The 14,705-nt window shown below is 35.7% G+C and overlaps 1 protein-coding gene and 2 pseudogenes across 1 annotated transcript; 1 reads left to right on the top strand and 2 right to left on the bottom strand.

Moving 5' to 3' along the window:
* Positions 1–465: 465 nt before the first annotated feature.
* LOC146133703 (U4 spliceosomal RNA) lies at positions 466–597 on the top strand (annotated as a pseudogene).
* A 3,013-nt stretch (positions 598–3,610) lies between these two features.
* LOC146133702 (protein lifeguard 4 pseudogene) lies at positions 3,611–4,605 on the bottom strand (annotated as a pseudogene).
* A 3,019-nt stretch (positions 4,606–7,624) lies between these two features.
* Positions 7,625–13,363, bottom strand: LOC146133701 (sulfotransferase 6B1-like). The gene is made up of 7 exons (XM_083397290.1): positions 12,776–13,363; positions 12,221–12,331; positions 11,216–11,325; positions 10,491–10,632; positions 9,855–9,970; positions 9,093–9,258; positions 7,625–7,869 (listed from the first exon to the last, which is right to left on the bottom strand). Exons 1-7 carry the CDS (start codon positions 12,996–12,998, stop codon positions 7,757–7,759), a joined length of 981 nt encoding a protein of 326 aa, XP_083253416.1. The 5' UTR covers positions 12,999–13,363; the 3' UTR covers positions 7,625–7,756.
* Positions 13,364–14,705: the final 1,342 nt, after the last annotated feature.

The raw sequence follows: 14,705 nt of genomic DNA, 5'->3' as shown, positions 1-14,705 counted from the left end.
TTCGTCGAAAAAAAACTTATTTACAAACCAATAAAAATAAAAACTTATTTACCAACCCATAAGAAAACCATAACCAAGGCAAGAACACTGATTTATTGTAAAATTGTAGCTTTCGCATTTATGTTTTTCAAAAATAATGAAAAGCTTTCTTATTTTTTTTAAAAAACATATGGGTGTAATTAGTTTTTTGCATATAGACCACTATATAATAATGAAAAAAGTATATATATATACTTGTCCTCGACATTGAACCTAACTTGTGTTATAATAAAAATAACAAAAAATAACAAAAAAAACACTGCGTCGTCGCTTACGTGAAACGTTGTAATTTTCATAATAATAATTTGATTCATACTTCAAACGAGAATCAACCAACAAACTAAAGTTTAAACGCAAATTACTTGTTAACGAAAAATAATTTTTAACCGCTTCTTGGATGCCCGACAATAAAAAATAAACTTGTTTGACTTTGTACAGAGGCGATATCGTAGCTGGGGAGGTTTATCCGAGGCGCGATTATTACTAGTTAAAATAAAAAAAATAAGATAAAACTAAGTTATTATAGGCCGGTCCATTAATTAAAGAAATTACATTGTAGACTTCAAAAGTAAAATTCAAAGTGTTCGTTTTAACTTTTTAGTCAACTGACATCATTTGCTTCAAACTGTGATAGCGGCTTCAGCAAAAACATAAATGTGAAAAAACAATAGAAACTAAATAAACTATTTTGAATTCTCACTGTCTGGTTCTCACGGAGAAACTTGAGCTCTTCGTCGCCAACCAACAAACGAAAGTTTAATCGAAGATTACTTAAAACGAAATTTAAGGTTTAAAGATGTCTTCTTCAAGATTGGCGAAGTGCTGCTTGACGTTTACGCCAGCCAAATCGTCAAGCAAGCCTTGGGTTATGAACTTCGATGGGCGGTTTGAAGAAGTCTGCTCGTAATTCAAGTGTCATTATAGTTAGTTGGTTGCATGTTGATTGTTGTTAATTACTATATACATTGGAACAAGTAGAATAAATCACTGAAAATATACGTCAACGTCTTTTTTTAGATGTGGCAGAATACTAACCTACTATATACTAAAGTTACAAACATCGCGCCTACAGATAACAACTCGGCTAAAAATACTTAAGACTATCTTCTCGAAAACGAACTTTAATTAAAAAAGTAACAACAAATATATTAGAACAATAACATTTTGTTTTACACAAAAAAAAAATATTTTAGCCAGCTGAAATATACGCAGTTTGTCCAAACGCACTTGGAGAAACCGCAAATTATCATTTATTCATTCTGAAGTCATTTTCTCAAAAACAGTAGCGTTTGTGGATTCTAAAGATTGGTGGTTAAAATACTTCTGGTGAATATACACAGTTCATCTTAAGTTGGATTTTAAAATCAACAATTTTCCCAAAACGACTTTTAAATAACAGGTTGACGACAAGGAGCTTATCGCAGCCTACAAATAGTTATAAGAACGAGTTTTTCTGTTTGATATAACGCTCGACTATTTCTTATAGCGCATTTCACATCATCAGTATTACCTATTTTGTAACATAGGGCTAAATCGGTAAAATTGGCCAATTTCGACGCGCATATACCAGCGATTTTTTTCGAATTTTTTTCGACCTGCTCCGATTTTGCTGAAATTTTGACAGAAGATGCGTTAGGACAATATGAATCCAACGGTGATACTTATATAGTCTAATTCTTTATAATTAACGAGAAAATGGACATTTTTTATAAAAATTATCCAAAAAAACGCGATTTTTTGCATTTTTTAAAAACCGACCTCCTCCGATTTGGATGAAACTTGGTGTGTAGACGCGCCTTGGGCGTACAAAAAACATGGTAAAGTTTCAGCCACCTAACACCTAAAATAAGGTCAAAAAACGACTTTAAAGTTTTTTTGATTTTTTTTCAATTTTGCGAATTTTTGAAAAAAAATCCCCGGGGATTTCCCCGAAACCCCCAATTTTTTTTCAATATTTATCAGTTATTAATTTTATTTAGTATTTTTCATTCTGACAATGTCAGATCTTCTTCTGCGTGCATAATTCACCGCCAAAACTTCCTGCTAGCAAGCAACAATTGACAGTAAGCATTTAACCGAGTTGCCAAACACATTTCCCATCCAGTGAAGCTCTTAACGGGAGCAATTTGCTGCGCCCAAAAGCCACAAGTCAGGTGTTATTAGCTTGTTGTAATGCAAAACCTCTATGTTAAATTAAGGTTATAAACTGTATGAAAAAACTTTCGTTTGTTGGTGGAAACTGTAGCAAAAATTAACTAAAATGTTCTGCTTTAATGAATTTGTAAATTGCGATTAATTTATTAAAGCAAACCATTTGAAAACTCCAGGCCAAGATAATAACAAACAAATCTCAACATACAGTTTCCTGCAGTTTGTTGCAAAACAAAGTGCGTTTTTTTAACTAACTAAAGACCGTAAAATTATTTTTTTTTCTTCGCCTGCTGAACTTATCTGATAGAATGTAAGCTGTAGTAATCGTTTTGGCTCGATTCTTCCAACTGAAGAAAAGGGCCGGAAATACCACAACACGGTTAGTGATGGTCTGAGCCAAGCCTTTTATTAAACCTGTCTCCACCAGGGAACAGGTGCCACCACGAAGGTAGGGTCCGAGTTGCAAAGCGGAGTAGGGGATTTTTTTCACAATAATTTTTATTTTCGGAAAACTTTTCGTGTAATACGCAAATATAGATATATTTTGGTACCGAATAAGAAGTTATCTAAATGTAAAAACGTTTTTATTATCTCTACACAATAGCGACAGTCTAATTTTTACAAATTAAAGGTTAAAAACACACAGGCAGTCAGAAACAGCCTCTGTTTTCTTCAAATAGTTCAGACGGTAATTCAAAGTTTCATCGTTCTACTTTTTTTTTTTTTTGGAAGCAATTATATTTTATTTACAAAGTCAACTTTACCTGTCTTTGATCTGAAAGAAAAATCCATTTCAATCTCCGAAAATAACAAAAAGTAAAACAACGTAGGTAAAAATGTGCACACAGGAATGACTATTGGGCATATTAAACTTTATAATTTACGCTTTGCCTGAAAAAAAAATCTGTTGTTTTTTTTCATGACACCGCTATTTATCTATATGAAAACCAAGCAAGGTCAGATGAGTATATAACTCCTAAAATAAAGCGTTACCCGAAATGCAACTACTTATGTTAAAGAACTTTAGCATAAAACAGTTTAAAAGTTTACTAATTTTGCATCCACTGTTTGCACAGTACGCCTAATATACTTCATACATACAAATTTAAAAGCGAAGAACCATATTATTGACTTTACAAAACGCAGATCCACATCTTACACATGGGCAGGAATTAATATTACTCCATTTCTTCTCCAGTACACTATGTACTCTTGCTCGATTAAATATTTCGAAATGTTACACACCAACAATACTAAGTAGGTTACAATAATTCGATTTGTGGTGCACATAATAGTGCTCTAACAAACGAACAATACCAACCTGAAACCGACAAAGCGCATTAGTAAAATGGCTCGTCCATTTCTTAAAAATACAACTTGCCAAGGAAAGCTAGATCAGATTCAAGCGTCAATTCAAGTCAAGGCAAGGCTGTAAGTATTCACAACTTTTTACTACTGTTGGAACACTCCGACTATTTTCTTATTATATTCTAACAAACACAGTACAGTAAAATCACAAAATTTCTGCACAATAGTGCTGCATAAAAAAACAAGAAACTTAAGTCGGACCTTGTCCAACAAAACACGCAACTTGCCGTTCCGCAGTGCCACTCGAATAACATTTGTTTACACCATATATATATTTATTCTGTTTTAAGTGCAAGAAATCGGCAGCAGATGCAGAAACCCTTCAGTTTCTCTGGTTGAACTTGCTCAGAATTCGAAGCGTTTCAAGGAAGAGGTTGATGACGTCGAGATAGAGACTGATGGAGGCAAGAAGGTATTCCTCGGGCGAGAGCCTGTGCATCAGCAGGTGGGTGTCGTAGATTACGAAGAGGCAGAAGACTAGGGCACCGGCGCTAGCACACATCAGCTCAAACGTGTCGCTGTGGAAAAACATCCCCATGAATCCAGCCCCAATGAGAACCCAGAGTGCAGCGAGAAGTCCTGCACCCCACGAGCTGTAATCCTTCTTGGATTGCATGGCGTACGAAGTAAGACTTCCGAACACGGCGACAGTCAAAATGAAGGCTTGGATAACGATTTCAACCTTGTAGAAGATAACAACCGATGCAATGGTGTAAGATTCAACCAGCGTGAAACCGGCAAGGAGATACATGTTGATTGGAAACTCAGTTCGTTTAACATGGAGGGCAATGAGCAAGCCAAATGCGGCAACAACACACAGCAGTAACATCCATTGGTTTGTTTGAGCAAACACCTTTAAAGGCTTTACTGCCATAAACAAAGCAGACACACAGCAGTTCTCAGCAGTAATTGAGCAGTGAGGATCGAATAGACTTTTCTAATGGAGCCCAATCTCACAGCAGACGTTGCTCCTTTAACATTGTTGTTAAATGCAAAGTCATCTGCAATTGACATGCTAAAACTATCTGGTTGGGCAGACGATGACATTTTGATGTTTATATTTGATACCACAGTTAAAAATAAATTCTCAATTCAGTTTCACAATTTGTATGTGCTGGTAGGTTTAGTTAGTAGGTAGGTGAGGTAAATGTTTAAACCTTTTGTTTGTGGTGGAGGTGGTACAATTTTGACAGCTCGTTTTGTTGCTTTAAATAAAAGTGGTAGGATTCTTTTTTCACAAGACCATTGTTTTTTTAAAGGTTTAATCACTTTTATATCGTATTTTCAATAAACACTTTATTATATAATTGCTATTCACAAATACCGCCGACGATTTTAATAACGGTGTTAACAACGAAAATTACCCGGAAATTAATAACACAATGAAGCTCTAATTGTATTTTACTACAAGGTATTTATATTTGGGAAAACACAATAAGACAAAGCAACAAAACCTAAAGCAGAACAATTTATAAAACCATAGTAATAAAACCAACGACATAATAAAGCCAAACACGCATATTACTGTCCAGTACAGAATAAGATCAAAATCGTACCCGAATAAGGCCTAAATGGCCAAAATAACGCCTCTGGCGCCGCTTGTTTGCAACGGATTTTTGGTCCTGTTTGGGGTTATTGTAGGTTAATTAATGGGGTAGAAATTGGGTTAGGGTTGAAATTATTACGGGAGTTAGAAAAATATTTAGGGGTGGGGTTTGGGGTTAGGTAGAGTGTTTTTTAGGTTGATTCTTACCATTTAGCTCTTATCCAGACGGATTTGTTTATTTATTTCGATTTAAACGTTTTTACGACTAGTATTAGTCCTATTTTGATCTTATTCCGAACTGTGTTTTAATCTGACGAAAATGTTGAAAATTTTTGCGTTTACGTATAGTTAAAGTTGGCCAAAAATATAGTTCGGCAGGTACTCGGGACCACATTTGGCACGTGGGACAGAACCACGCTGAGACAATATAAAAGTTCTAAACCACATGTACTTTTAAAACAAAGTGCAATGAATGTAGGGCTATCACGCGGCCCACAACTACATGATAACACTAAGCTATTCAAAAGTAACTTGCGGCCCACGAAAAATGGCTCTGCGGCCCACATTTGGGCCGTGGCCCACAGTTTGCCGACCACTGGTCTACAATATATACAAAGGGTTGGGAACACCTTGCCACAATTGTTACTCATACACAACTTAACTGAAGTCAAATTTGAAGAATTATGTATGGCAAACGTTATTTGACATAATCCTGAGCGTTCCAACTAATTTTTCTAAATCTAAATTTCGGCGCAGAGAAAATTAACAGGTTTGTTCGTTTGTTTGATTTGTAAGTAGGCTATTTGCCTTTGTGTGTTCCAATAGAAATGAACTATTTGCCCGATGTTTAAACAGTGCTTTGCACACCGCTGTGAACACTAGCACATGTGTACCGTTGATCTAGACTAGATTACTTGCTTCGCGAGTTACAATGTTCACCTTGGAATATTCAAGCTTGTTTTTCAAGTTTTTTCTTATTCATAAAGACCAATTTTCGTTGTTTTCTTCAAATTTTGAAATAAGCTTGTAAGATATATTGAAACGTTTCAAGTATTCTAATATGCCATACATGGTAAGTAATTGTCATGAATAACCACAACAAAAACTGTGCCTATCTATTCCATTTCAAATGCAAAAAAGCAAAACTATAGCAAACTATCTTCCATCACTTTTTATTTGAGTTCTTTAAGCAATAGTAGGCTATCTGTATCAGTGATTAGAAATAAAAGTTTTTATTTCTACAAAAATCATATAAATCCTTTCCATTGTTCACCAATGAACCCTTAGAAGTCAATATATCCTGAGTTGATAAGCTCTGCTTTAATGTAGGAATTCATGCATTGTTTGTAAAAACTAGACTTGGTGACCGCTAAGATATTTTACCAATTGTTAAGTTTAATTTAATCTAAACACTGCTAATAATTTGCTATGGTTGCACAAATAAATTGTGAAACGTTTACCACAGTTTAAAAAGCAATATATAAATGTATATATATTACAAAATACTCTTTGCCAGTGCAAAAACAATTTCACACATATACTAAAGAGGCAACAGCACCAAGCAGTAAAGCGGTATCACTACATCCTGTTTTATTGAACACTGAAGGCAGGTAAGCATTTACTTAGTTGATTTATTTTCACATTCAATACAATTGTCAGTCTATACGTTGTATTTGGTTAGGAAAACAAAAATAGGTTAATTACGGATGACGCATAGACAGGTCTAACTTCTACCACGACCAAAAAATAAACAAACAATCGTGTTGGTTTTAATTTCGGAAGCCTTATGGCCTCAAACTAAATGCCAATCAGAACCAGGCGGTACTCTCTTGAAAAAAAAACAAGCAAGAGGCTCATAAAAGGCTCAAAATTATAAAAGAGGTATATAATGATTTTTTTAGAACATTGTTCAAAAAATTAGTCGCATATCATAAAATTAAATACAATATATCTCGTAGAAAAATTTCCTAAAGAATACGAAGTGGAAAAACACGCACACAAATGAGAAAAACAAGACTGATTTTGGGTACACTATGCACGGATCTGTAATGTAGCTTGATAATAAATTGCAAAGCCAAAAATGTCGAGTAGATCGACAGCATCTTGATTACGACGTTTGGATACGAGCTTGGATCATCTGACTGAAGATGACTGAAACCACACATTAACTGAAGATGATACAAGTTCGTATCCAAACGTCTTAATCAAGATGCTGTCGGTTTACTCGACCTTTTTGGTTTAGCAATTTATTATCAAGCTACAAGACTGATTTTTTAGAAAAAAAGGTATAATGAAGGCAATTTATATTCCAAAAGCACATTTTCAAACATTTATTCGGAATTTGTTTTCGGAAACAATATTATATTTTTTCAAAAATATATGCAAATTTTGCCCAATTAACTCTTGAAAAATATCTTTAAGCGATTCATTTTTTTTTTATTTGGTTTCAGAATATAATGACGTCATTAAGTATCGGATCGGATCCCAAAACTTATTTTCCGAAGTGTCAGGCGTATCGAAAAAAATGTCAGGTATCGGAGATTTCTAGTTGTAAGTAAGCATCGCAACAATCATATATTAATATTGGTGAGATTAAGTTTGCCCTTTAACAGTCGCAATATTTCTAGCAAAAAGTAGTTGGTGGTTTTCAGTTTACAGGGTGTAGGTAAACTTGATGTCGGTCTCTGCGAGCGCTTCGGCCAGTTTCTCATCCATAAGATCTGATTGCGCAACCGTCAGCCGATATTTCCAACTTCCCACCTCCCCTACACACACAGACATGGTTACAAACTCCGTGCCAATCATCACACGCATTTGCGAAATACACGAACGACATAGGGCGGTAAAACACTAAATAATTAAAAAGACACTAAGACGTGGCATCGGGTATCGTCTCATCATTAAAACTGTATTTTGAAAAAAGGAAATCTTATTGGTATTACGATGGATTTGGCGGTTGGCACCCAGTGTTTACGCATTTATTAAAACATATTGTTCGGGGTGTGCATTTTGTTTTGGGTGCTGTAAGGGTTGGGGTAAGATATGTCGGATAATATCGCATTAAAGACGATACCCGATGCAATTAGACAGCAGACCGTAGACCAGTGTTCCTCATTCTTTTTTTGTTGCCGCGACCCAAATGCTAAATATTACAGCGAAGCTTCGGCGGCCCAATGCTCTTTAATTAACTTTTGTAAGTAAACGAAACATACGACAGATAGAATAAATATTCGATTTTAATTAATATGAGATACGTATTCGTATGATCTCCGCAACTTTCTGGAAGTAGTGCATACATTTTTGCTATGAACCAATCTCATTATATCCAACCATGGACTTCTGCAGTCGGCGACCCAATTTTGGATCGCAACCCATAAGTTAAGAAACACTGTCGCAGATTACAAAATGCTTTTGGTCATGACATCTTTTTCAGCAAAAAACATAACAGTATTAGCGAACAGCAGAATAAAAACACTACAAGTTTAAGTTTTGGGAGACAAAACTTTTACATTGGAATCTAGCGGGCGAAGGAAACGCTGTATATATATGCGCAGTATTGCTATACTCGTAAGAGTCTTATTACAAATGTTTAAATAGCAAGTATAAACGCCTTGCTAAAATTTGACACAAAAATTAAAAAAAGTAGTTTTATTCATCGATTTTCAAAATTTGATTTTAAGGTATAGTTTGATAATATTATATGGGCCGAAAATTTATTTTCGGGACATATCTTGTTTTTGCCGTTATTCTTTTTATTGTTTTAAATTCGGCGTTTTTCTCAATACAAACAAACTAAAGAAATTTATATTAAAGCTGGGATAATACCACCAATAATATTTATTGCGTTAAAATATTTTCAGTTTGCGTCAAAATCGACAGGCAAAAAAAGGCGATTTAACACATAAACCCCCTTTCGTACAATATTTATTTAAAGTAAACAAAAGGCGTAAAAAAGGGTTGAGCCCTAACGCTTGTGTGATCCACTCACCTTTGCGCATATTGAGATTCTGAAATTCTCGAACCCCGCTGTTCTGTTTATCGATGTTTCCCTTCATGAACTCGATAGAACATTTCTTCTCGATTTCCGCCGATCTTTCAGCGGTCAGCTCGACTCCCAGGAACTTCGCGAGACTTCCCAAAGCTGCCTGGAAATCCTGCTCGAACACGTTTTGATTTCCCAGTTAGTTTGCGTAATCAACTAGTTTAATTGACGAGATGTTTCGGGCTTATAAGTTTAATTCGGCATTTGGTATTTTTTATTTTGGATGGTTAACTAAGTAGCCATAAATGGTCATATTAAGACCATTATGGATTCTGCATATTATTGACCTGCGAATTAAGTTACTTTCAGTTACGATTTAGGGGGTTGATGCAAAATATGAAATAGTAAGGACTGGTTCGAGTTTCTTTCAAGAAAAGAACGTGCAAAATAATATTTAAGGAAAAACTTTCTAAAATAACTATAGTAACTATTCTTACACAGAACACTCAGTAAAAGCAATTACAGTAGACAACATTTTAGGTCGTGATACGAAAAATACGCAACTGTTTGCACAAAAGTAAATACCGCTAGCCCTGGTATCGGACGAGTACCGATACTACCACTTAGTTTCGGGTATCGACTTTGATTCAAAATCGGACAATCCTAGGTGTAAGCATAAAAATCATTTAAGGTCTGGTTATTTAACCCGGGTAATCGCAACTGTTAAATCTAACGGGCGCCTAACTTTGCGAATGACATATATTCTACCTTCTTGAGATCTTCAAAGTAGAGAAAGTAGACGTTCTCATTGTCTTTGTGCTTGAACCAGGAGAGTATATGGTCTGGGTACCACTGGCCCTCCTTCGTACAGATCGGAATGTTTCCTGCGATCAAAGTGAATCTTTGCAAAACGATTAGTTTACATCAGCTTACTTGATATTACTTGAAATGTCAGCTGTTTATACGAGATTCATTTAGCCGTTTTATGTTTGTAGAGTGACGAAAACTTGTTAAAACTGTTAAGCAAGGAAGCCAAGGGCGATTTATGCTGATATTACATTTAAAACAGTTTTTATTTATCATCTTTACATCTTAGTAAAAAAAACAGTTCTAAAAACCTCTGGTACGCCGCCAAGGTTTGAAAAAATGTTCGGTATTTATTGGTCAGTTATTAAAAGGGCTATTAAGGGTATTTTTACCTTTAGGATACATTGTCTTCAACAGACATTTCGTAAACTACTAATATTTTTTTAATTATTTGTTGTTTTTTTTAAATTGCGACTATTAAATAGGACAATCATGTCTACAAAGCGTAATATAAAGATGTTTCAGCAACCTGTTTAGTTGAATTTTATTTAAACTAAAACAGTTTTTTCAAACATAAGGCAATATTGACCACCTTACCTTGAACAACGTTGTCAAAGAATTTGTCGAATCCGTTGTTTATCATATGACCAAGTGGATGGTTCTTTAGCATCGGAATGTTTTGTATAAAGTTGTACCAGGAGACAATCTGGTCTTTTGGGTTGCGCATGACGTAGATTATCTGCCAATTTAAGAACTACAAATTTTGGACAATGTTTGTCTATTGACACAATGATATTGCAACAAATATATGCGAAGTCAACACGTAAGCAAATCGGCCGTTTTTTGTGTGTAAATAGGATTACATTTTAAACGTTGTTTCACCGGATTATACATCGAGTATGGACTACTGCAAATTATTTTTCAATAAAAAATTTTGCCCGGCCTAAAATAAAATAGGGAAGTCTTGTATAATTACAACCGTCACTCAATTTTAGTTTTTCATAATGTTGGTAAAACAAAGCTTTCGAAATCGATGGTGCTAAGTATTGCAGTTATCTGTGAAAATCTCTTATCGGACTGACACCCGAACTACAATTTTACCGAATTTAAGTAGCCCAAAATGTTTCTATAATTCGCAACGGTTTAGGCCAGACCTGGGCAAACCACGGCCCGCGGGGCCCCCAAGCAGTATAATCCGGGACATGTAGTACCGGTATTATGTGTTTTAAGATCCCTTTTTTACAAGACATTTTCTGTTTCTTATGCGGCCCGCTGTCAAAAATAATTGCCCCTCCCCCCTAGTTTAGACGGTCCCATGTCACCTTCGCTCCTGCTTTTGTGTACTTTTCCACGTTGACAAGTTCAGCGTTGAGATGAGTTCCAAACATTCGTTGCTTGAGGGGAAGGTGGTCCATGATCGGAAACTTTTTCACTGGAAGCAAGCAAATCAACTCAGCACATTGAAAACTATGGCACAGGTTTGTAAATAAAGGTTGGTTCAGACTAGGCGCGTTGTGAGTTAAAGGTAAACGTCGGCATTAAAATCGTTAAAACGCTTTCTGTGACAATTATTTTCCTTTGCCGCTTTCGGTTGGGACGAAGAAATTTTCCGTAAAAGGCTGACAACGCTTTACATCAGGGGTTCTTAAACTTTTTTACCGCGAACCCCTAAACTTTTTTTTTGCTTTGCATGGACCCCGGTAGACAAGAAATGCTCCAAAATAACGTCATAAAATGACGTCACAAAATAAATGGACTTCATGACTCTGTTATTTCGGTCCGAAAAATGTGAAAGTTAAGTGGAGTCTAACTATACATTCAGTGCAAAACCGTTTACTTTTTAATTAAAGTGCTTTCGTTTAAACATTAATTACTTTAAGTATACACTAGTTTTTTAATTAGGCTTTCATGGACCCCCTAAAACTAGTTCAAGGACCCCCAGGGGGTCCATGGACCCCAGTTTAAGAACCCGTGCTTTACATTATGTGAATTGGTTGACGTCAGACGCCAGGCGTTTCGATCTTGAATTTATTTGTGTCAAACCTAAAATACAATGCATTGTTATAAATAGACGATTTGAAAGACAACGCAACCGACCAATTATAATTTTAAATAAACTTCTATATTTTAGTTGGCCAATAAAGTAATCAAAGATCCAAACAGAACCACAAAGGGTATAAAAAAAGATGTAAGGCAACTTTACTAAAACAAATAGCAGACTACCATGGTTACGCAGAATGCATTGTCAGTTCTGCCTAAAAACTTATTCAAATCGATCCAAATGGAGCAGTATAGGTGGTGCTTCCTGAAAATACTTGATTTCTCACCTGTACCCGCTTCTAAAAGCCACATTGCAAGCGGCAGTGACGTAGATATCTTGTAATCTTCATCACTTGGGTACAACAAGTGACGTAGGATCTCCAAAGTCCAGTTGGTGCCTTCGTTAACAATAAATTGTTGAATTTGTCTTCATAACTAAAGTATTACATACATGGAAATATTGCGGTTTAGAAGTGCACTTAACAAATGATTCTCAAACTTTTTTTTAGCCTGGAAGCACAGTAAAAAAAAACGTTGTCCAAAACAACAGTTATACTACGACAATCGCCCCGAATGCATAAATGTCTTATTATGATTAGTTTTCTAATGGATATTGTTTATTCAAGTCTCACATTCTTGCTTGTATGCGTTGTAATGAGAAAGTAGGTTATTTTCTCACATAAATAAATAACTGTTTTACGCACATTTCGAAAATCAATGCTTTAACCCTTTAAAACGAATTCATCTTTAAAAAAGGCATAAAAGCAAAAACACTTTTCGCAGAACGTTAGAAGCGAGCGAAGCATTCTTTATCGATTTCTAGGCAAAATCGGGGAAACCACCTGTTTTGGGAAAGGACGCCAAAAGGACATCGCCCTCTTTCAGGTTCCACTGGTCGAAGGCGTACTCAGTCGGTTCCACGGCGAACCCGGGAGATAACTGGAAGCCCTTTATCACCTTTATGTCTGTACCGGCGCCCTTCTGGCCAGCCATCGAAAAATCTTCGAACAATTCCTTTAGAGCGGGTCGGACACTTTCCGGAAGAGCCTGGCTTAAAGTTTCCATTTCGGTTTCGACTGGTTTAATTTAAGTGCAGTTTTTGATCGCTGTTTATGAAACACTAAAACGCGACGGAAACTTAGTCAAAATGCATTCAAGTTAAATTAGTGTCCATTTTTTTCAGCACTTTTCTGTACTATGTTAGGTCAGATGTAGTTGTGTTTTTTTTTTCAAAAAAAGCCCAAAAGCAACTTTGCTTTTTTGTCGAAAACTGACTTGATTTTCACAATTATCATTACTGACATACTGTATAACTAAGTATAAGTTTAAAGATAGCACAATTTGCCACAAGTGTATTGGCTGTACGCTTTACAAAAGTGGCTGTTAACTCCCTAATTGTAATTTAAAAAGCAGTTAAACACCCTGGAACACTGAAGCTAACATTGCAGTGTTACTAGCACACACACGCATCCGATTAACGACATTTTTTTGCAGTTCTGTTGACCTTAGAAACTTGAATGAGCTTCAGCCTTAGAACAAACACTCGACGTTCTTTGTACTATAAACCGCTGATAAAACATTTTGTTTAAACGACCGAACAAAACTTACTCTTCGGCGCTTCTGGTGGACATCCGCAGATTTAAAGAAAAAAAAGCAACCTAGGTATTAGACATGACGTCACAACATTGTGTCACAACAGTTAAATATACCAGGTATGCCTATAATCAAGCATTTTGACCTTAGACCGCATCTGGCGAGCGCGATTGTTTTTTGCTATTTGGTATTTTGGAGCGTCCGATACTTGACAATTCAAACCGATAACGATATCCGTTAAATAGAGCAAAAAGTATCGCTATCCGATCTGATAACATGACACGTCATGACTAGGTCAAAATAGCAAACTTGGTTAAACTGAAAGGTGCAATGCTAATGATTTTCGAGAAATTTGGCCGAAATTTGCTTGTGCGCTAGAAAGCATAGTAAATGTTTTGTATTTTTTTTCAAGTAATATTTTCTTGGAAATTTTCTTTAAGAGAAATAAAGCTTTAGGTTGAATCGCAAAAGATTGTTATGCACAAATTAATTTGGTATAGAACCGGCAGCGATATCACCCTAGCATCGGACGACTACTGATACTGTCACATAGCATCCGGCATCGGCTCCGATCCGATATTATACCCCTGGCCTAGAACCTAGTTCATATACCTATATTTATATATACATTTTTTTCTTTGTTCATCACGTTAATCATTAGGTTTTACTCAAGATTTTTGTGAATTAGGACTTTGTGATGAGTCTTCAATTATTTCCTACAGACACTTGTTTGGGACACGGCATTGGAACGGTGTGAAACAAATCCTGTTGAACTTATGACGGACTTCTTTGCGGTTATACGACGAAACGCACAACGCGCACAACTGTACAATGTGATCATCCCGAGTGCTTATCAGAATTTTGAACTTCATAGCTCACTACAAACATGGGTAACGTCACTATGACGTATAAGGCACGATTTATTTTCAGTGTTCCTAGTGCCTTTTTTGTAATGCATTAACAATAAAACCTTCTGTTGCAATTTGAATTTTGCACCCTGTTTACTGTCCTAGATAGGTTAAGCAACAATTTTCGTTTTATTTACAAAACGAACAACGATAAAGCGCAATCATTTTGCTTCTCTGATCGCAAAAATCTTGTTATACTTTTCCAATCAAACACAACTTGCTAGTAATTGAATAACTCGGACTTTCCATCAATTTTTTAAGCTACAAAAAC

The sequence above is a fragment of the Ascidiella aspersa genome, chromosome 9 (genome assembly GCF_963924565.1).
Source record: "Ascidiella aspersa chromosome 9, kaAscAspe10.2, whole genome shotgun sequence".
Classification (NCBI taxonomy): Eukaryota; Metazoa; Chordata; class Ascidiacea; order Phlebobranchia; family Ascidiidae; genus Ascidiella; species Ascidiella aspersa.
Note: the sequence above shows the minus strand (reverse complement) of the source record. Positions and strands in the feature narration are given on the sequence as shown.

Bases quoted from the DNA above. Each gene is read 5' to 3' on its own strand.
- LOC146133701 (XM_083397290.1), bottom strand. From the start codon at position 12,998: ATGGAAACTTTAAGCCAGGCTCTTCCGGAAAGTGTCCGACCCGCTCTA. The intron at 9,971-10,490 runs GTAAGGTGGTCA...CTTTGATCGCAG, and splicing joins CTTTGACAACGTTGTTCAAG to GAAACATTCCGATCTGTACG. The intron at 7,870-9,092 runs GTGAGTGGATCA...CTGTGTGTGTAG, and splicing joins GAATCTCAATATGCGCAAAG to GGGAGGTGGGAAGTTGGAAA.